Source organism: Syngnathus acus, chromosome 5, assembly GCF_901709675.1.
Source record: "Syngnathus acus chromosome 5, fSynAcu1.2, whole genome shotgun sequence".
Classification (NCBI taxonomy): Eukaryota; Metazoa; Chordata; class Actinopteri; order Syngnathiformes; family Syngnathidae; genus Syngnathus; species Syngnathus acus.
The window spans coordinates 8,498,318-8,520,354 of record NC_051091.1 but is presented as its reverse complement, the minus strand read 5'-3'; the positions used below and the strand labels follow the sequence as shown (position 1 = coordinate 8,520,354).

At 43.1% G+C, this 22,037-nt stretch overlaps 4 protein-coding genes across 7 annotated transcripts; 2 read left to right on the top strand and 2 right to left on the bottom strand.

Moving 5' to 3' along the window:
• The first annotated feature begins 356 nt into the window (after positions 1-356).
• Positions 357-2,041, top strand: gpx1b (glutathione peroxidase 1b). The gene is made up of 2 exons (XM_037253001.1): positions 357-692; positions 1,477-2,041. The coding sequence occupies exons 1-2, from the start codon at positions 477-479 to the stop codon at positions 1,825-1,827; spliced, it is 567 nt and encodes a 188-aa protein (XP_037108896.1). The 5' UTR covers positions 357-476; the 3' UTR covers positions 1,828-2,041.
• A 575-nt stretch (positions 2,042-2,616) lies between these two features.
• Positions 2,617-10,946, bottom strand: usp4 (ubiquitin specific peptidase 4 (proto-oncogene)). 2 transcript variants are annotated; one of them, XM_037252994.1, is made up of 22 exons: positions 10,770-10,946; positions 9,449-9,576; positions 9,246-9,376; positions 8,987-9,113; positions 8,761-8,906; positions 8,193-8,254; positions 7,965-8,111; positions 7,627-7,744; positions 7,369-7,542; positions 7,143-7,301; positions 6,830-7,054; positions 6,667-6,750; positions 6,500-6,594; positions 6,239-6,421; positions 5,936-6,159; positions 5,572-5,793; positions 5,430-5,500; positions 5,248-5,363; positions 4,994-5,143; positions 4,516-4,619; positions 4,022-4,110; positions 2,617-3,887 (listed from the first exon to the last, which is right to left on the bottom strand). In XM_037252994.1, exons 1-22 carry the CDS (start codon positions 10,901-10,903, stop codon positions 3,777-3,779), a joined length of 3,000 nt encoding a protein of 999 aa, XP_037108889.1. In that variant the 5' UTR covers positions 10,904-10,946; the 3' UTR covers positions 2,617-3,776. The 2 variants fall into 2 exon arrangements, with proteins under 2 accessions (XP_037108889.1, XP_037108890.1); XM_037252995.1 differs by having other exon boundaries at positions 8,211-8,254.
• A 716-nt stretch (positions 10,947-11,662) lies between these two features.
• On the bottom strand, positions 11,663-14,445 carry emc3 (ER membrane protein complex subunit 3). 2 transcript variants are annotated; one of them, XM_037252999.1, is made up of 9 exons: positions 14,230-14,445; positions 13,905-14,067; positions 13,760-13,817; positions 13,563-13,656; positions 13,103-13,207; positions 12,911-12,992; positions 12,751-12,830; positions 12,600-12,682; positions 11,663-12,416 (listed from the first exon to the last, which is right to left on the bottom strand). In XM_037252999.1, the coding sequence occupies exons 2-9, from the start codon at positions 14,057-14,059 to the stop codon at positions 12,288-12,290; spliced, it is 786 nt and encodes a 261-aa protein (XP_037108894.1). In that variant the 5' UTR covers positions 14,060-14,067; positions 14,230-14,445; the 3' UTR covers positions 11,663-12,287. The 2 variants fall into 2 exon arrangements, with proteins under 2 accessions (XP_037108894.1, XP_037108895.1); XM_037253000.1 differs by having other exon boundaries at positions 13,905-14,064.
• Positions 14,446-14,448: 3 nt separating this feature from the next.
• Positions 14,449-21,365, top strand: LOC119123700 (RNA-binding protein 5-like). Of its 2 annotated transcripts, none has more exons than XM_037252998.1 (25): positions 14,449-14,555; positions 14,915-14,965; positions 15,078-15,240; positions 15,316-15,462; positions 15,571-15,640; positions 16,078-16,151; positions 17,022-17,105; positions 17,188-17,248; positions 17,406-17,465; positions 17,527-17,687; positions 17,786-17,883; positions 17,992-18,079; positions 18,201-18,254; positions 18,366-18,438; positions 18,513-18,601; positions 18,675-18,774; positions 18,849-18,940; positions 19,068-19,247; positions 19,316-19,459; positions 19,542-19,613; positions 19,695-19,874; positions 20,087-20,161; positions 20,400-20,491; positions 20,638-20,767; positions 20,886-21,365. In XM_037252998.1, the coding sequence occupies exons 2-25, from the start codon at positions 14,949-14,951 to the stop codon at positions 21,009-21,011; spliced, it is 2,430 nt and encodes an 809-aa protein (XP_037108893.1). In that variant the 5' UTR covers positions 14,449-14,555; positions 14,915-14,948; the 3' UTR covers positions 21,012-21,365. The 2 variants fall into 2 exon arrangements, with proteins under 2 accessions (XP_037108893.1, XP_037108892.1); XM_037252997.1 differs by having other exon boundaries at positions 19,539-19,613.
• The last annotated feature ends 672 nt before the right edge of the window (positions 21,366-22,037 follow it).

Sequence of the window (22,037 nt, the reverse complement as noted above, 5' to 3'; positions counted from 1 at the left end):
AACCACATTTCATGTTAATTAATAGTATTAATTTATAGATAGTTTCTGGTTCAAGTAAGACGCTTGATTTATATATTGTGTGATTTTAGCTGGGCGGTGTTCTGATTTTGTAACTAATGTTTATTGCGTACGTGCAATAAATGTGCAAATAAACACACTCACGCCAAAACGGGATCAAAAATATATTTAAAAAATATACAGAAAAAATAAATATATTTTTTGTATCTATTAAAAGTATTGTGGGAGTTTAGGTTTACAGTAGACTTCAATATTGATGCAACTTACGTGTTTGCACAATAAAGGGACTTCTGTATTTATTTAACGTCTTGTCCTGGTTAGGGGGTGAACTATCTCGAAAGACAATAAAAGCTCTTTGGCACAACTCAAGGTTTCCTGGAGACCTTCGGAAAGTGGGTGCGTCAGTCAGTTATTTAACGCAGAGACTTGAGGCAGAAGCGATATCCTCCAACTCCGCAATGGCAAAGCAATTTTACGAGCTGACGTCCAAGCTGCTAACGGGGGAAACCTTTCATTTCTCCTCGCTCAGGGGCAAAGTGGTCCTCATTGAGAACGTCGCGTCTCTCTGAGGGACCACCACCAGGGATTATACCCAGATGAACGAGCTCCACGAGCGATACGCCAGCAAGGGCCTCGTTATCCTGGGTGTACCCTGCAACCAATTTGGCCACCAAGTAAGCAAGAACAAACTTTTATGCAACATTACTATCGTTGGTATTAAGTATATTTTGCCCTGAATTGAGTTGCTATGAGAAACGCATCTAAACATGCAGAGCGCTTTTCTAGATGCGAGATTTTTTGTATTGTGCAACTTTCCGTTTGAATAATCGGGTTATGTATGTTGTTCTTTTAACTGTAAATGTGCAGAATTTCTGGTTTGGCAATTGTGGTGAACAATAATGAAATAAGATGTTAGCACATTATCAGTGACACCCAGATACAGGTGAGATTTTTAAATTTGAGCTAATTTTAATTTGCATGCATGTCTGCTCACGAGTGAACCTTTTACGTGTCAGTAAAAAAAAAAATACAGTATAAAATAATAGTTTCTGATATATACAAAAAAAAAACCAACCAAATATTCATATTCAGATATTAGGGTTCGGGGTCTTGAGGTTCGACTCTGGGTTTTAGTCTAACATGTTGGAATGAGGAAATGACCCAACCGTTTACAATACTTACATAGTTAATGCTTAAACTGCCATGACCAGAGACTGCTGGGAAGCCATTGATAGATTGTTTGATAATCTGTTTCTAGTCAAGCAGGAAGAAGCACAACACACTCTTCTCAGAAAGTAACCAAACTGGATTTTTGTTGTAGTTGCAAATTTGGATTGGTGATGTTACTTGGAAGAGGATTTAGTTGTTCTGGCATGCCACTATATGCCAGTGTCATTTTGATCTATTCCTACCATTAATGCCATTATGTTTGTCTTCACATGCTTTTTTATTGCGCAGGAGAACTGCAAGAATGTCGAAATCCTCCCATCGTTGAAGTACGTCCGACCCGGAAACGGCTTCGAGCCCAAGTTCCAGCTCCTGGAGAAGGTGGACGTGAACGGGAAGGACGCCCACCCGCTGTTTACGTTGCTGCGGGAGACGCTCCCGTTCCCCAGCGACGACCCCACCTCCCTGATGACCGACCCCAAGTGTATCATCTGGAGCCCCGTATGCAGGAACGACGTGTCCTGGAACTTTGAGAAGTTCCTCATCGGGTCGGATGGCGTGCCCTTCAAGCGCTACAGCCGTAGGTTCCTCACGATTGACATCGAGGGGGACATCAAGAAGCTCTTGAGCCAAGCAAACTAACAAAAGCTCCTCAGCCTGTCAGGACCATCTGTGCTCACTTGTTGACATGTACGCTGTTTTCTGTTTTTTTTTACTCGATGAAGGTGACCTCTGAAACCGGTTGTGAGGAGGTTACCTGATGTACTGTAAAGAAACGGAACATGTCAGCTACATTGAATACATGTAAAGCACAGTTGTGGTTCAAAAGAACAAATAAATGTTTCTTCCATCACGACCATGTCTGACTCCTTTTAAAATTGAGATTAGCCTGTCCAATCATTTACACTTCCTTTACAGTCCTTTTTGCTACAATTGCAGAATACGCCTTTGCGCAATATTTCACAAGCACCACCCACAATGAATAAAATCAGTATTACACCAGCTGAGTTCAGAGGTCTCATTTGCACAAAAAGTAAATCTTTATATGTTCTATGCACCCCTATGAGTGTAAACACAGCATTCTATATAATATTGATTAGTTTGGGCTGCAAAATCGACCTGTTTTTATCCATCTCAAGGAGGAGGTGGCCCTTTTGCCACTTGCTGTCGACTAAAAATGACACCACAGTTGCTCCTGGCACAGTTAACGACCAATCGCGGCTCATCTTTATACTGAGATAGGTCATGTGACATTTGCAAGGCAAGGTGAGCAGTAGGTTAACTGATCCCTGAGTCACCTGAGTCTTTAAACTATGCCATGACTTTTACTTTCTGGATCTGGATTGATAATCTCTGCCAGAGATAGATTAAAAAAATAAAAAAAAAAGTGGATGTTGTCGCTTACGTCATACTCCACAAAACAAAGCATGCTATCGTTGAGGCATCCAGTCTTTATTGTAGTTTGACTTCAAATATTTTCCATTTAAAAACAAATCCTGTTGATATCAGCATGATAAATATGAGGACAATATGTTTACACCTATTTAAAATAGTGTGATTATTTACATTTCATCAGTTAGATTGGATTCTTTTGAATTTAGCGACCCAAGACGAAAATCAACTGACTGGTTTTTTTTTTTGCTGCTGAATTAAGATTTCATCTATGACATATCAGTCAGAATAACAGAAGTGATTTTTGCCTGGTACAACATGACGGCCACCATTCATTTAACGGCTACTACGAAAACCTTTTAAGTGCCTTCGAATCAGCAGAACATTCCCACATCCACTAACTGTGCTTAGTGGGATTTTTTATTATAGACTAGTAGAATATATCGGTAATCTATTCAGTCTAGGACAGCGTAGTAAAATCATTGACTGGATGCTGCTCGCCCTGCCTCCATCTGATATTACAGATCGACCAGGAGGATCAATCTTTTTGAATAAAGCTCTACTTTATGTCTCCAATGCGCTTGTAACATATCAAACAATGTAGCCATTTCAATAGTGGTGCATTCATGTACATGATTTATCACAAGCAGTTTGCAAAAAAAGAAAAAAAAAATCTGGAATTGTTTGACAGATAACAACCCTGAATGCCCAGGGTCAACACCAGAAGCAGGTAGCTGTTGTATTCACAAAGATGTCAAAGTGCTTCTTTTCAGTCAGCTAGCAGCAAACTAAAGGCTGCTTTTTGCAGTTTATTAGAATTAAATGAAGTTGTGTATGGGAGGAGCAAGTTGCTCGTTTTAGGGTCAGAAACAGCACACCCTAAGTAATGTCCAGGAAAAAGTGGAGTTGATGCCTCACAGCATACTCATCCAAACTTTCATACACAACTCAGAACACTTTGGTTGAAACGAGCTTTGCATTTGGCTTTTAAAAAAAAAAAGAAAAAAAGAAAAAAATCTGTACTGCTTTGTGGAGGGCAGCAAGCATTTGGTTGTCCAGAGTGAACATTTTTCGCCTCTTAACTAACTGGCTTTGTCATTCTCTCAAGACGTAAATCAAAGATTATCGCTATGGTGGGGATATTATTGATAGTCTGTCACTTCAGCAGCGTTTGTGTGTCTGTTTGGCCATCATGTGGTTCAATTTAAATCCATGTGGTCGTCTGCGGCGTCAGAGGCTCCTCCCAGAGAGGCGGAGGGCTGACCTTCCTCTTCCCTGCGCTGATAGAACAGCACGTAGGCCGCTTTAGTCTGCGAGGGGGGGGGGGGGGGGGCGACAAGTGTCAGGTTACAAAAACGGGGACATTTGACACTGAGGCTGGAGAGCGTCAGATGATTATAATGCTGCATTGTACTCGGAGGAAAACGCAGGAATTCAAGCTCACCACAATCTGGTCCTCTTCCGAGGACGACACACTGCTGTCGTCAAAGTGATACCACTTTCCGTCCACTTTATTCTTGCCGTACGCCGTGTCTGTCAGACAGAGGCAAGTGTTAGCTGATGGTAAAGAAGCACTCTTTTCATTAGCAAACCACACGCGGCCTTAACAAACCGCAGGAAACGCATCAGATGACACGGCGTAGGATTGAGCTGGAGCATATCACGTCCACACAAGGAAAGCTACAAATCCACTTGACTTGAAATACACACGTTACAAAACCTCCTTTGCTTGAATTATCATTGTTGCTGTTGTGCCTTTTCTAAAAATGACTTTCTTGAACCTTCTGATTAGCTCAAATGAATTTGCTCTTGGAGACTTTATTTTCCTCAGTTGAATGGGCTATCATTTTTGCCCACTTGGTGGGGAAAACAGCATTTTAAAAATGTTTCTCAACTTGTGCAAGTTCATGTAATGTAAGATAGATTGACACGACTTACAGTGGCCTCCTCCCATTCCTCCGTAATGGTTGGACACAGCGACGAGGTCATACGTGTGAGGCCCAGCCTTGGGGTCACATAAAAACTCTGACATGTTCAGATCTCTGTTTGAAAAAAAAAAAAAAGACAACATATTTTTCTCAGTAACACTAAACAAACAGACACTAAATCCAACTGTAAGTTAGACTTTAGAACAGACTGAATGTTTTCTGTACAAAATTCTTCCTCTACGAGGTCACATGAGGAAATAGAGTGCACTACAATTGTTGATCCAACTTTTTTTTTTTACCATTGTGACTCATGACTTAAACGTTGCTTCAGCAGAAACCACCATTGTTCTTTCTTGTATTTCTGAAAAGCGCAACAACTGCTTCCTCATTCAGATTGCAACGACCATTTTCAGAGCCACCTAGTGGCATGACAAATAACTGCAGTCCACCCTCAGCGACATCCACATTGACATAAACCAGATGCATACCTGATGGGAAAATCCACTACTGTGTCCAGTTTGTCCCTCCAGCATCTGTTGTAAGAGAAGCGCTTCAGATGAACGACGAGGATACGAGGCAATGACCAGAGGTCAAACTTTTTCGTGGCTCGCTGGTGTTTCTTGCAGGTGGGACAATACCTGGAAAAAAAAAATGAGCGGAAATATACAATGTCAGAGGGAGGAAGCTAAGAGTATAAATAAAAAAAACAAAACAACACCACTATTTTACAGTGTAACATTACCATGGATCATGAGCTCCGAGTGTCTCCATGGTCGTGAAGAGCTCGATGCACTCTCTCAGAGCCACGGTGGCTTTCTTTTTGGGGGGCTGGAGCATGCTGTCATGCTTCTCATATGCCTGAGGAACAAAACGTATTGAGACAGAAGTAATAATGAACAAATGGGGAAAAAAGAAAACACAAACCTCTGCTTCCTGATCATCATAACACATCTTCCTGTATTCGGGGTCCCAGTCGATAGCCACAGTGGAATGTGCTGCGTGGATACAGTCACGTCAGAACAAGCGCAAAGTACGAGTACAATTATATATAAAAGAAAAAACGGACGATTAAGTTTGAGGACATTCCCGTCACAAGGCAGAGGGCTGATGTTGGCCGTTCCATAAGAGTTGACCACGCTGAAGGTGAAGAGCTTGGCCGGTCGCGAGCCCGTCTTGGCTTTGTCCTCTTTTGTGCCGTTTTCCAAATCGGATGCCTCCTCTTCCTCCTCCTCGGACTGGCCGTTCTGTGGCTCTGGACTCACCTGGTGGTCCATGGCCTCCTCCTCCCCTGAGAACATTTAAAAAGAAAAAAGGTTCTACCTTTTAAGGATGACATAATAACCAATTATACAATCAATCACAGATCAAGAACCCCATTTAGATTGTCGATGATAGTCAGAAACGAGACAAAAGCCAAGTTGGCCACCTACCATCATAGCCGTTGGTTTCGCTGCAAGTTCCGGAGTGGTTGGTGCCGTTACTGGAGCTGGCGCTGCAGGTGGCCCCGTCCGACGATGGGCTGCCGCGGCCACCCAAGCTGGCATTGGTACTGGATGATGTGGAACATTCGGGAACTTGACTGCAGCTGGCGGAGGCGGCTGAAGCCGAGGCTCTGCTTTCAGTCCCGCCGCTCGTTGGGAGTTTTACATAGCGCCTGCAAAAGGAGATAAAACAGATCAGCTGAGTAACAAGCACGACCGAGCCTCCTTTTCTTCTTATCAGCCGTTTCTCACCCAATCCTCTGCAGGATCTTCTCATAAAGAACGTCTGCTATGAGGTTTTGCCGGGGCACGGTGATGACTAAAGGCTGGCCAAACAGCATATTGCTGGAGGAGCTTCCGGCGTGTTTCGAATGTCGCTCCCTGAAATAGACTGGTAGGTTCATCGTCTCGCTGTCCTCCTCCTGCACCTCATACCTGCGTCACACAAACACGCACGTTAACAAGCAGACAAGTACAAGCAAAAACAATTGTTTGCTCAAGAGTGATACTTACACAAAGATGTCGTCTTTGTCAGTGATTTGATTGAGGCCGTCGTCCCTTCTGTAAATTTTATGGAATCTATGATTATAAACATCAGCCACCACCATCTAAAAGAAAAGACACAACGTTAGCGGACAGAGCTTCCATTTGAGCCTGAAAATAAAAGTGTAACATCTAACATTTTCTGGAGGAATTCCGCAAAGTCTGGACAAGGCGCTGCACAACTCCGTCACCGTGCCCAGTTTGTGAACCACAACTCGATACTGTGACGAGACAAGAAAGCACGCTCAGGAAAAATGTATGGACGTGGCCCGACAATCAAAGTTCTGTTGGATAGCTCACCAGGGTGGGTCTGGACTGCGGGTCGGATCGCACAAAAACGACCTCCATGGTTCGGTCGATCTTCATGGGCAGCGGCAGAGTGAGGTAGCAGAAGGGGTCGAAGGTCACAGACACCTTAGAGCACTCCGGACACACGAGAGTGGACTTGAAAAGGCCGTGTAAGATGTCGACGATGATCGAGTCGTTGCGTAAGCGATGGTTTTTCCAGGCTTCCGTTGCAACTATCTGGGAAGTTTAAAAAATAAAAAAGGACCATTTTGCATTGACACTTTATTTTCATTTCAAGACACACTGACGGTTTTCTTATCTGTACCTCATCGGGACGGCCCTCGGCATCCCTTTGAGCAAGGTAAGGCTTCTTCTTCACACGGTTCAGATCTTCGTGGAGCCCGTCAAGCAAGAAGGCTAGCAGCTCTTGGGAGTCCTGCTGCTGATAGCCCGAAAACTGGGGAGCAAAGCGCCCCACTTGGGTCTGCAAATAAACACGCAGGGGTCAGATCTTTAGTCAGAAGACATAAAGGTCATGCGAGAGGGCGTACTTTGAAGGTACGCGGGGCCACAGAGCTGCTCCGGCTGAGCCACATTTGCTTCACTAGATCAGCGTAGGCCTCTGCGATCTCGCCACGCATTCCCAGCGGATTGCCTCGGTTAATCTCGGCCTCGTATTGGTCGTTGAGGAAATATTCGGTGAGCGGTGACACGTTGCTCAGGCACTGTGGGAACAAAACCAAACAATAAATACAAGGGTGGATTAGGTGAACAAGACGAACAACTAACATAATGCAGGCGAGTTTTACCTGGAGAGCAGAGTTCATGAAGCACGTGTTGCCTAGATTACTGAGACCACATAGGCCAGACTGGGACTGGGACTCTCTATAGTTGTAAGAGGAGCTGTAAGAATTATAAGACCCCAGACTGTTGGAAGAAAAGTTACAAATACCGTCAAGAACAACGCTTCAGGCAAATGCAAAACATTCAAATTACAGAACAACTGTTTTTATTGCTGACACCCGCTGCCTCGATATGTCGCCATTGCTAAACTTTTTTTTTGCGGGGCTGCTGTTTGGACTGTTACGCTTAAGTGAGGCAGAGTGACTTTGAAAGAACGAGTGTTAAGTTAGATACAGAATCATGCCTGCTGCCGGTCGTGGCGCTGTTGTTGAGCGAGTAGCCGGCACCGCAACTGCTGTTTCCATTGATGACGGCGGGGGAGATGCTGGCCGACGAGCTGGAGGAGAGTTTGGGCGAGGTGGTGAAAGTCCTCGATGGGGTTGTGCTGGATCTGGTGAAGAAGAATCAGAAAAATGCAGTCATTTTAAAGGCGCTAAGAATCCGATTTATAAATATACAAGTATGATTTTACTTGGGATGAGACGCTTGCCTGGGCCACGTTCCATCTTCATTCCTGCGCTCAATCACAAGCACCTTGTAGGAGACAAAGAAGATGCATTTACAAACAAGATCGTAAAAAAACAATCTACTCCTCTAAAGTGGTCTCCACCTCATACTTTCAGCAGGTGCTTGCACAGAAACTAAAAACACCAATGATCGTATTTTTTTCCCTTTAAAAACATTGGAGCTAAGAGCCATCCTTGCACTTAGAAGCCACCTCATCCATTTTTTATATCGTCTTGTCACCTTCCATTTATTTCACAATATTCCACTTTGTCTTTGTAGTGTGGCCCTCATACACCTTCGTGCTTTGCTAACCTTCCAAAAAGACAACAAAATGAAATTATATAAAGCTATTTCTGACTTTCATCCAGAAGGCATTGAACAATAAATTGTTGAGATGAATTGCAGCGTTTGTGTCGTGCATCACTCATTGTGCTTCAACAAGTCTATTGGGCTCTTTAAGGGCGACGCAATCCTTTCACATCCATCTCCCATCCCCTGACAACCGTTTTGCCTGGATGAAGAGTTGAAATTACCTGCCCCTGGAAGAGGCCAGCGTCCTGTACAGTGCTGTCAGGCTTGCTCAGTTGCTCATAGGTGTTGCTCATATATTTGTTCCAGAGCCTGGTTTCCTTTTCCTGTGGAATATTGAACAGTGTCCTCATCTCTTTCTCGATGGTATCTGTAAAGTAAAAATAAATGGTGAAAAGGTGCCATCTTCAGGTCATTCCTAGTTAAATGAAGCGTCTGTGTCTCTCTCACCAATGGTGTCAGCTTTACTGAAGTGGCGTGTAACCACAACATCCATGTTATCATTCTCACATAAGTTCAACTCCAGCAGGTAGACCTCCACCTTGCAGTGTTTGACAAACATTCCATGTTCAACTACCTAGTGGGGGAGTAGAAACCATACGTGTGCTGAATAACACTGCAACTTCAGTTAAGTAAAAGCAGAAGTAACAACTGAATTATTACGTTAGCGAGGTGGTCAAACTGAAAACAAAAGTAAAAACTGAATTACCTTCCTGACAATGGGTCGTTGGACACCCAGGCAGCTGTACCAGCTGACAAGCTTACTCCATGCCTCAGTGGGCACAAGGACGTAGTCCAGCTCATCTATAAGGTGGTCTTTCAGGATCTGTTTGTCCTGGTCTTTAGGAGGGGACAAACAACAATGTGAGAGTGGCAACATCTCTAAAGGCTGTGATCAAATGTGTGTTTTACCTGAAAACAAGCCAGAGTTGTCAATGGGTCCTGGATAGAGGCTACGCTCTCCAACATTGTACATGTCCCAGTTGTCGAAACACACATATTTCTTCCACTGTTTGAACCAACGGCTGTCAACGAGATACCTGTGGGGAATATACAGCTGCACTGAAGACATGCTAGCACATATCTCATTTTGAATATCAAGTAAGGACTCGATGGAGCTGATTGATGAGAAAATATAAGGCTTGAATATTATGCAACAGCGTGTCTAGACACATCTAGAGCTGGAGAGCTTCCCTATTCTCAAGCTTTCTCTTTACGTTAGAAAATTACCTGTGGGAAATCACGTGAAAAGATGTCAATACATGAAGTGATTAAAAAAAAAAAGAAGTATATTTTTCTCTCTCTAAATTCTTTGTGCTCAGGTTATAAGTGGCCTTTCAAGCCAGTTTAGCATACTGGCTTTTTGGGGAAATGTTGTCACATTGTTACTAGTACCTCAGTGTTACATTCTACCATGTTTAAGTCACGTTTGTGTCCTGTGTTTTTAAACATTTGATTAAAATGGAACACATTTTTACTGATAATTGCAAGACTTAGCTCCATTATCAACCATCAAGTACAGATAAAAAAAAAAAGTACTTGTACTCATAGGCAGTTGGAGGGTATATCTTAATAAAGCCCTAACTAGTTAATGTACAACCACATGAGCTGAAACGACTTACATAAAATAAGATAACGCAGCCAATTATTGGCTCATTTGAATCCCTGATCGGGACAACGTATAGGGTGGGGCAGTTTTCGGGTTTGCCCTACACTTGACAACACGGCATGACAGTGCTGTATAGTCCTGTCAGGGAGCTCAGCTAACACGGTTCTGAGTCTTGCCGGCCGGCCAACCAGAAAACCGACTGGTGGTTGAACCCTAAATCCGGAAACCAGGGCCCGTACTAACAGCTAGTGATCCACTGCACTACTACTACAAAACACGTTGAATCCGAAACCGAAACATTTTGAACAGATTCCCTTATCAGCCATCGTATCGTGGTGCTTAGCTATTAGCTTATAGCTGTTAAGAATCCTGTGTGGCTTAACGCGCGGCAACAATTTGAGAATTAAATGAGTGCCAAGCAACTAAAGAGATTAAACGTCAAATGTTAATTGTGACAATCGTGGCGGTTTTTGTTTTATTTTTAATAGTAACAAGTAAGCGGTGTTAGCTTCCTTTTTGTAGCATGTTAGCATTTCCGGTTCGGATCGTAGCTAATGGCTAACATTGGCAAGATAGCGCTAGCTTATCAGAAGCGACCAGAGTCGGCCGCTCGCTTCTTCTCACCATTCGTCGCCTTTTCTGAGCGTGGTCTTTAGCAGCGAACCGATAGTTTGTTTTTGGCTTTCCGTGGATGCGATTGGCACCTCCGAATCAGAGTCCGCCGAGCCGCCCGAGTCGGGTCCGCCTCCCTCGGCCATCGTGTAGACAGGCGAGTGAGCCGGTTGAAAGACGAGAAGAAGCTCTTCTGGGAGCGGGGCGTTCTTCCTCTATGGTGGCTGAGAGGCACACGCGGGCTTACGCTGCATTCCAGCCCGGCGTAGCTGCTGTGTCGTTGTCTTTTCGACCACACTGAAAGCATGTTGCTCCCACGTAACGCTTTTAACATCAATCATCTTTTAGGATAAAGACCGAGCCTACGCAAACGTTATTTTACAATGCCAAATCAAAGAACTTGAGAACCCCCAACAAGAATGTAATGAACTTCACAGTACTGTAAATAACATAAATCAAGTAAAGTACATACTGAGTAACTGGCGAGTAACCAGAATTCAGAGCATAAATGTCCAATAGACCAAATTATAAAATAGCAATGTGCAATTTGAGATGTTGCCCGACAGTCACTATAACTAAAACAATATTATATTGTGTTAAATAGTTTAAGGAAATTGAGCCACAAGAAAAAATCCTGTCTTTCTTTACATTTATGAAACAGCACTGAAGGGCTACCAGGGAAAGAAAACTGCAACATATTTCCCAAATTCAAAGTGGAGTTCTTGCATGCTGATCGGTTGGTGAAAGTCATGTGAAGTCTCTCCAACAAGTTTCCAAAATAGATTCCGTCACCAATAAGTACCTGTAGATGCAGTAGCAAGCAGAATGGTGCTCAATGTTGCAAAACGTTATTCAGTAATGCTTTGTTACCAACCACCTCTTATTGCAACAAATGAAACCAGTTATTTAGTCAAAATGGGTTTTACTGTACAAAACAAACACAGGAGGGTGAAAATAAAAGAAACGTTTGACACCAAAACAACACACCCTCAAAAAAAATCCATCTGACACACATACTGGCTCTTGTGCCAATTAGTAGTCAGTTCTTACAGTCTAAAAAAGGAGTGGTTTCATTGTTAAATTAAACACCATTCCGATATTAAAGTTCTATTTTGCACCTGATGGCGCAGATGAAAATAGTAACAAGCTACACATGAAATACAATGAAATATTAAGTTTTTCACATTATTTTACCTATCAGGTTTCACTATGACATACACTACTCATCAAAAGATAGGCATGCGTTTCGAAAACCCACAATAAATTCTACAAGTGAACTCAACTTTTCTTTCTCTCGACTTTTGAATGAACATGTCCAGAGAGCTGGATATGCCTAACCTTTGTGAGTAGTGTAATTTGCAAGCTAATTATAATACAAAAACATGACTTGTTTTCTCCCAGACATTTTCAGCCACTAGTTAGTACAACTTGAAGAAAAAGGACCCCAACAAAAAGGAATGTAAACATTGCATAACAGGGAGGGATTTGCTCAATCTCAGTATTTTTCAGTAATCCCTGCATTTCAGATCCTCAGAAAATACCAGTGGGCAGCTCCTTGCTAAACATGTCGTCAAAGTCCAGCTCCATACTCATGAGATCCTCCTCCACACTCTCCAGTGCCCACTGATGGTCCGTCAGTTCCAGGGCCTCCCACTCCGCCTGGAATAAAAGACAAATATCCCATGAAAGCAACACCAAAGCCCACCTAGAGTTTGATCTGATGTCATGCGTGACATCAGCTTGCCTCACATCAGTTCTAAAGATTTATGTCGAGATCATTACCTCATATTTATTTTCAATTGGATAACACCTTATTTTCTTGGCGCTGCAAAAGCAACTTACCTTGAAAGCTTTATTTGTGTCTGCAGGCATGGCCATGGCAGCCCCACTCATCTGCTCCTGCATTATCCTTGACTGGTCTGCACCTGGGAGGAAAGTTCAAACATTCATTACACACCAAGAATTTTGTTCAACACTTAAGTAGATACTTTACCATTATCCTGGCCAAGGATTAATGAGTACATGCTTCGCAGTCCAAATACATTCAGGAAATACCACGATGCTGAGCTCACCCTAATTATCGAAAAAACACACACAAGCACAATAAATGACAATGCCCAGAAAATAAACTGTGGATATCTGATCAACCTTACCAGGAAGCATCTAGTGAGAGCAGCTCTATTCCTTGCTGCAGCATGGGCTTGAAGCGCAGCGTTAGAGGAAAGGGGACCTTAGCTGTGTGAATGAAGGACAGAGAACCCCCACTGTAAACAACATCTCGTTGGGAAGTAAGCACACACTCATTTGTGAGAATGTCAAACAATGTCCAATTTAAAAATCCTTACTGGTTACAAATCCCGAAAAGGTCCAGTTGATCCAGCCTCCGATCAGGATCATGGGAAGCACGTTGGTAACGTTTCCTTTCATCATGTCTGTTAGCATGCTGGGATCTGCCAGATTGAATAAGAAGCAGGACAACACAATCAACTATATACGCAAAGTAATTTTACCAAGATGATTCAAGAGTTTTTATTCGCCATGTTTGAGCATGCCAAACAAGGAATTTGACTTTGGTAAATCACAGCCTCTGTTCAACATTTAGGTGACTAAGAACACTCAGGACATGTAAAAATGGCAAATATTCTCAAACATCCCCTGATCTTAAACTCCCAAGAGGGCAAGGAAAAACTCAAAACTCCAGCTGGGGGAAATGAGAAACCTTGAGAAGAGACCACAGATGATGTTAACATAAGTAGCATGAAAGCATAATGGCTACTGACAAGCAAAGTGTTTTTTTTTAATTACCAGTCATTGGCGAGGGCGGAACAACCTTTCTTTTTGTTTTCTTGAAGAATCCATCTTCTTGATTATTGAAGTAGAACTTTCTCATTAAGAAGGACTAAGAAAAGGGTGGGAAAAATGATATAGTGGGACACTACCATTAAAATACAAATCGTACCCCCCCCCTCCAAATACTTGCGTAACCTAAGCAAAATACATACCTGTTTGGGAATGTATTTTCCATTTTCTCTGAGGATTCTGCTCCGAATGAGGACCTGGCTGGAATGAACATGAACATCACATACTATTTGTCTGGTATTGTATTGCAATAAACAGCAAATGTTTGCCACCCTCAAAATGTCTTACCTGTCTGACACCTGCTCCAAAGTCAACTTCTTGTCACTTTGAAGAAGAATGGACACATAATGACGGATGACCCCGACGAGGAAGGTGATGAAGACAATGGGCAAAACCACCCACAGTCGGATGTTGGAGTCCAGCAGGAGCTCTGGCTCAGCCATTCAGCCTGCTAACGGCCAGCAAAGACAAGGTGGACGTCATTTATCCATCAAAGTGATCACATGAATCAATTGTGGTTCTCCTTAGTTATTAATCACGTACCGGTGATGACTGGTGCACAACCTGCCAAGGAAATGACATATGATGCTAACGTGTGCTAACATTAGCCTACCTTTTATTCCGTTTTGGTGAGCGGACACGATTGCTTTTTTGACGCGGCGCAAAGCACGATTGACGTTTTTCCAGGAATTCAGAACCTCTGAAGCAGTCGAATTAGTGGTTTAAAAACATGTCATAGCTTTGATAGACGCTATATGCCATTGCGTTGTGTTAGGAGCTAAAAGAATTCAAAACTGCAGTATATCCTCCTGATCTGTAGATGACGGCAGCGAGCGCGTAGTCTGCATTTTTGTGAAGTAGAAGAGATTTTTTGCCTTCACCCCGGAAGTAAAATTGAAGAACGATCACCGTGCAGGCAAAAAGGTTCATCAGTCGATGGTACGTGAGGGTTTCTTTTATATGTATTTATCATGTTTAATCAAGCTTATAGCGCTATTTCTTTAACGGTGTTATGCTTAAGAACGCAGGACTGTCGATCTCCGGCTAGTAACGCGCTAGCATGCTCTATCAGAAATGTTTCACAATGCTAACGTTCGCATGATCAATGCGTTGCTTCAAATCTTTGGAGCGTTTCTTCTGTATTGATTAATTTTTTGAATTATAATTAAATAAAAATAATAATGTTTTAGGATATCAGGTGGTCCTCAATTTACTATGATAACCGACATTACAACGTGTTGTGGTTACGAACGGATTATGAAAACCACAATTTTTGAATGTATTTTTTCTCCACACAGTTTATTGGTCAAACAATTTGCTGTCCAATAGAGCATGGGAGCTGATAAAAGGTCAATTACTTTATTTCCTATAATAGTACCACAATATGCATTATACTTTATGTATAGTTTTTGCAGAATTGCAACAGTGGCAAGACTCTCCGTTGCTCTGGTTTTATTTCAGGACCAGTCGGGGAGAACGCAGCGGAAGATATGGCTCAGATGATCCGCGAGATGATTCACATTGTCGTGACAGGCATAGTCGTGATGCTGAAAGGGATCATAAGCGCCAGGGGGCAGATGACAGAGCCAAAGATCGTTTTGACGACTGTCGAGACAATCGTGAGGTGAGTGAAGCATAATTCTAGACACTTGTGTGATTTCCTTTTCCTGCCTCTACGTGATGTTTCTTTTTGCCGCAGAGGGGTCGAAAACGCCACAACAGTGACAGATCAGATGATGAATACGACGGAAACTATGCAGACCAAGATTATAGAGAAGAGGAGGAAGAAGAGGAGAACAAGACGATTATGCTCAGGGGGCTCCCTCTTAATGTCACCGAGGAAGATGTATGTTCAAGTGTCACTTATGCTATTGAATGGAAACGCTGGCTTGCTACTTTTCTGCAAAGCGTAACGAACAACCGTTTGTCTTGGCTATTTGCTGCCATGTTGCAGATCCGCTCAACCCTGGAGAAGCTGCCGGGTCCGCAACCGGTGGATGTCCGCTTGATGAAGAAACGGACTGGTAGGTGATGTGTGTGCTCGTTAGAGTGTCCCACATTCTTGTCTTGCACGCTTCCTTTTGAATCTCTCTTTGAATTGTCTGTGCTGATGTAACCAAGTATGAAGTTATAGACATGTACACGTGCCATGGAACCTCCAAAGTCGAATTTCTCGAAAGTGAGTTCTGACCAAATTCAACCGTAATCGTGTGCAATGTCAAAATCCCACATATATGTTTTGCCATTTCTTATTGTGATACCAACACAGAAGTGTAAAGTATCATTATTACCATGAACCTGGAAATGGAACTTAGCGTAACTGTTTCATGTAAAGAAATGACCATAGCACCCCCCAACCCCAATCTCAACCTTGAATTGGACACACCCATTGTGAGTTGACCATTGCACCATAGCCTTCTCACTAACACGCCTCCCGTCTATATGTGAATGCTGTCTCTAGGTATAAGCCGAGGTTTCGCCTTCGTGGACTTTTATCACTTGCAAGATTCTACCAAGTGGATGGAGACCAATCAGGTTGCCTCAACAATCACCAAGTTTAGACTGACTCTTGGCGATTAGTGCCCCGATACCATGATGACGATACCATTTCATGACGCTCGTACCAGAAGATGTTCGCGATATCACGCGCTTTCTCGCAACCTTTTCATCCAAAATGATTCAAATCCTCAGTTTATTGTTTTTCAATTTAGTGTACACAGTTCTTATGCTATTGGGAATTATTCACTATTCTGCTCTGCACATATTTGTCAAAGAAAAGCACATATTCTGCTCCAGCTCAGTCTCGTCTGGTGAGAGAAGAGCGAGCTGGTAGCACTCCGGCCCCAAACACAAGCTGTTAAAAGAAAAAATCGCACACACACTTTTCTCTCGCCTCTCTCGTCTCTCTCTATAGCCCCTTTTACACAGTCGTTTTTCCCCCTGTCTCGCTGCTTACTAGAACAGTGCTGACACAGAATTGGAGGACAAAGCTGAGTGGAAAATTTTCCACCTTGAGTGAAGGAGGTGTGAAGGTGTTAACACCTGACACTTCTCCTGCCCCTGTTGTGGTGAAAATATTGTAAGTCGCCAGCGCTGACATTTAATTATCTGATTATGGAATGCCGTGTTGCTGTATGAAAGCACCCCAAGTTAATAACCCACTTCACTGAGGGTGGAGTTTTCTGTTACGTCTCGGATATTTTGCGGGGTTTCTGTGTAAAGGAGGCTAATGTCTGCTCCCTTCCTCCCGGTGGCACTCTGCTTAAACAGCGAGCGTTAGGCCAGCCGCTCTTTCCTCTCCCCACCGCGCTCACTCGCGTGGAGAGTCGGAGGCAGGTGCCTCACCTGCCTCCACGGCGTCAACACGCGGAAATCGGAAATAACACACATCTCTTCACTCCGCAGTACAAGCTGGTGATTCACGAGAGAAACATCGCGGTGAACTACAGCAACAGGAAGCAGAGGTTTGACAACTGGCTTTGCAGCACTGTGAGTGTCTTTTAAAGCACACTTTAATTCCTGGTTGTCATTTGTGGAAAATGGGTTAAATGGTGACTTTGCCTCGCCACAGTGCGGTCTTTACAATTTCCGGAAGAGACTGAAGTGTTTCCGGTGCGGTGCGACTAAAACTGGTAAGTTGAGACTACACCCAAGTAAATACATTTTCTTCTATAATTTGACTCTGGATCAAACCGTCTCCGCTTGAATAACCAACAGAATTTGATTCCAGCATATTAAATTACCATGCCGTGTTTGTGATTACTGACTAATTGTCATTCATCCACGTAGAAGATGCAACTACTGGTTTGAACGCAGAGTCGCAGCAGCCTTGGGAATACAGTGGAGACAGTGAGTGACATTTTTCCTTACATGTCATCCATGATTTCCTGACTGCTTATTCTGTTCACAGCAATAATTCTGAGGAACCTTCCCCCTGCGTGCACTATTGATGAGATTTTGAAGGCTTTGGCTCCCTTCGCCAACTTGTCTCCGTCCAACATCCGCTTAATCAAAGACAAGCAGACGGGACTTAATCGAGGCTTCAGCTTTGTTCAGCTCTCTTCTCCCTTGGTGCGTAAGCTTAGTCATTATGTTACAGACCAAAACAGTCGGCACCATGCTGAATGTTTTAGCAGGTTAGCACCTTTTTTTTTTTTTCCTTCACATAGGAAGCTTCGCAGCTGCTCACCATTCTCCAGAGCCTCCAACCACCTTTGAAGATAGATGGTAAAATAATTGCCGTGGATTACGCCAAGAGTGCAAAGAAGTGAGGGAACACACACACTAATTGACGATGCATACAAGTGCATGTTAATAAACTAGAAAATTGTAGAAAAGTTCTTTTCGTTTGACATGATCATCTTTCCTTTATCAGAGAGTCAGCGCAGGCAGATGCGATCCGAAACAGCGCACTTTCTGTTGCCAGCACAGCCATAGCTGCAGCCCAGTGGTCAGCCAGCCAGGTACTCCGGCTCGAAACAAACATTGATGTTTTGCGTATGACTTTATAAATCCATGCGCCAATTCTACCTTGTCTGATCTGATTATGTTGTGCTTTTTTTTTTTTCTTCTTCCCAACTTAAGTTAAAACAAGGTTCAAGTACCACCACCGACGAGAACTATGCACATCAACCACAGGTATTTAGCCCACAACTAAATTAAAACCTTTTAAAGACCGACTAAAACAGTTTGATCAAAACAGTTTATCATTTTAAACTCATTTTACATTTCCCTCAATCGCTTATATAGGGACAGAATTTTCAAGGATGGCAGCAGCAAGCTCAAGGTTTGCCTCCTGTCACTGGTGATGGAATACTGGGAGGTAATCATAGTATATATATTTATTTTCTATAAAAAGATGTGATTGCTAAGTGCACCTTTGCCATTTGTCTTTAGCTGCTCCAGGGATAAAGAATATGCTCCCTGCAGGTGTAATCTTGCCTCAAGTTTTCCAACCCGTCATCATCAACCAGGCTGCCCTCCATGTAAGACAAGTACCAATTAGTTATTTACATTCTGCTCTCGTCTGCTTAACACTCATGCTCTCCGTCACATCAGTTGGCAGGGCAGCTCGATGCAACCCAACTGGCTTCGAATTTTGGTGCCCCGTCATTGGTCCCGGCAGCAGCCAACATTGCCGTCCGCAACACTGGAACTGGTAAGATAAAAAGGAAAAAGTCGTCAGTTTGGGTTTTGCTTGCATAAATACGTCTTTTTATGTCTCGCTTGCAGCTGCCCCAGACACGTCCACATACCAGTATGACGAGTCTTCTGGTTACTACTACGATCCAATCACCGGACTCTACTACGACCCCAACAGTCAGGTGTGCACACAGTGTCATCCAGGATGATAGATCTTAATACATTCAAGCTTCTAAGACTACGTAACTATATTTTCGGATTGGCGCAGGGAGGAAAATAAATCAGTCCTATTATGCTTCTGCGCATTAGTACTACTACAACCCTGAAACGCAGCAGTACGTCTTCTGGGACAACGAGAAACAGGCCTACGTTCCTGCGCCGCCTGCGTCGGACGCAACGAGCACCACCGCTTCCTCTTCAGCTAGCAGCACCAGCAACAAGGAGCCCAAAGAGAAGAAAGAAAAGCCCAAAAGCAAGTCGGCACAGCAGGTATAGACCTCACGTGACATATTTCCCCTTGGGATCAATCAAATAATTCTTGAATTGTCAAATTCCAGATCGCTAAGGACATGGAGCGTTGGGCAAAGACGTTAAATAAGCAAAAGGAAAGTGTTAAAACCAATGTTCAAGCTGTGGGGGCGCAAAGGGATGAAGAGAAGAAAGACGCCGCTGATGCTTGTTTCACCATTTTTGAGAAGAAGGTAGTAGCATCCCAAAAGCCACATGTCAAATCAGAATTATTATTCCGAATAGATCTTAACGGTACTTTCTTCCTCTCAGCAGACAGGAGCTTTTGAGATGCCGCCCCTTCTGACTCAACAGGTCAAGCTGACAGAGCAGGAGCCGCCAGCTAAGGTTTGCTTGCTCCTCTGCTCCCTTTGACCCACTGGATGCACGGAGACGTGAACTTTTGTTCATTTTTCTCCCTCACTGCAGATCGCTCCAGTCGTCGCTAACGACAAGGTCAGCGAACCCGACGAGGGTGGCTCGGATTCCAAAGCAGACGACAGCGGCAAAATAACCGATTGGGCCAAGTTGGTTTGCCTCCTGTGTCGCCGGCAGTTCCCCACAAAAGAGGCTCTGCTGCGGCACCAGCAACTCTCTGACCTTCATAAGGTGAGGACGGAGGAGCAGCGGGTGATCCACAAGTTGTCATGAATATTCCGAGCGTCGCCATCTGTTCCATGCGCAACGTTGCGGCACCAGATGGAAAATGAACGTTAGATGTATAATGACAATGTCATCATGAGATTCATAAGACAATACTGCGTAGGTTTGATGCAATGTAAATATATTTTTGAGTTAATATCTTTAATGTCTTATTTTAGCAAAACCTGGAAATCCACAGACGGTCCCAGCTCTCTGAAGACGAGCTGGAGGACCTGGAGAGGAAAGAGGCTGAGGTATTATTTTGTTTTTTTTTAATCATTAGTAATATTAAGTATTTATGATGCACTGAAACTCCATCTTCAAACCATTTGTTGAAGACAAAAAATATTCTCATGCAAATCTCGTGTACAGATGTATGAGCTCATACCAAAAAAAGTTTCAAATGGATCCTAACGAAGTGCTTCAATTCTACAAGGTGTAAGTTGCATTGTAGGAAGTGATCAGCGAATAAACTTCTGTTGTCAATGTCAGCTGAAATACCGAGACCGGGCTGCAGAGAGGAGAGAGAAGTACGGCGTTCCGGATCCTCCTAAGAAAGTCTTCAAGCGGGCCGCCCCAACCGTGTAAGTAATATTGCAACCATGAAAATTACAACTTGTCTACTAGTGTATGTAAAAACAGAAAATGGATGGATGGACATTTAAGTTGTAAAAAAAAAAAAAAAAAAGATAAATTGTAGATGCTCTTTGTTACGCAAATTGTCCAACAGACACTACGAGCAGCCCACCAAGGATGGCCTGACGAGTGACAACATCGGAAACAAGATGCTCCAGGCGATGGGCTGGCAGGAAGGCAAAGGCTTGGGGCGCCACCAGCAAGGCATCACTGTTCCTATCTCAGTGAGTGTTTTCTGCACAGATGTTCTCCGCATCTTCCCTCACAAAGCAATTAGCGCGCTTACCTGAGGGGCGTGTGCGCCGCGTCTCCTCCAATGATCGTCTTTGTGTCTGCTCGTAGGCTTCCTTAAGAACCAAGGGTACCGGCTTGGGAATTAAAGGAAGCAGCTTGGAAGTGCCGCCGTCGGGCAACTACAAGGATGCCGTCCGCAAAGCCATGTTTGCGCGCTTCACTGACATGGACTGACAAATACAACCTCAACCCCAACTTATTTTTAGGAAATTAATTCTTATCGGTTTACATTCATGGTTGCTCCAGCTGTGAGGCGGATTGTGCCCTGGATTGTTCAGATGGACGGTCATTCACACACTGTCATGCACATCCATCATCGCTGAGCAGTAATCGATTATTGGTGACAATGTACAGCGAAATTACTCATTCTGTTTGTGAATGGCATTTTATACTTATATGATTTAGTCTTTCCACATGACCATTTTAGTTGCACAAACATGTACAGTACATGGGTTTGTAAAGGAAACTGTAAGATGCCTTAGCAATATGATGATTAAAAAAAAAAAGATCTTTTTGCTCACTATCATATTCTATTTTTGATTAATACTCCAGCACAAACTGAGCCTTCACCTAATTGTATGTCTCAAAAGCGAGTCTTGTGAACGCCTGCTCAGTTTTTTAGCATGGCACCACAGTTCTCAGCTTAGCCGAATCTATGCCAGTTCACTAAGCCCCTTTTGCGTAATACAGTCCCGCGTTTACGCTTGTCATGCGCACGGGATACTTATTAATGTACATCATGTCCCAAATGGAAGAAGTAGATCAGAAATGAAAGGGGAGGACTAGTTGACTTTTCATCCCAGAGACAAGTTAGTACTTGGATTAAAGTAAAAAATCCTTATTGTTTTATAGACAAAAAGATAAATCCTCATTAGTAATATTTTTTTCTGAATGTTAATTGAGCAGTATAAATGACTGCATTGCTGCATCTTTGAATCATTACAATTGTAAAAATGTATATCATAAAATGCTTGTATAGAAAATAATCTTTGTTTTTGTTATAAATCATGTTTACTTATATAACTCACAAATGTTGGTTGCTAGCTGAATAAAAATTGTTTCTCATAATATTACAAAGACCTGGATGAAACTATTAGGTCCTACAGGGGTCAAATGACCCAATTCAATGTTTTTGACTTCACAGTTGAGGGGAAAACCCAACAAGATGATTCATGCTGCTACCTAAGGCATATAGACATT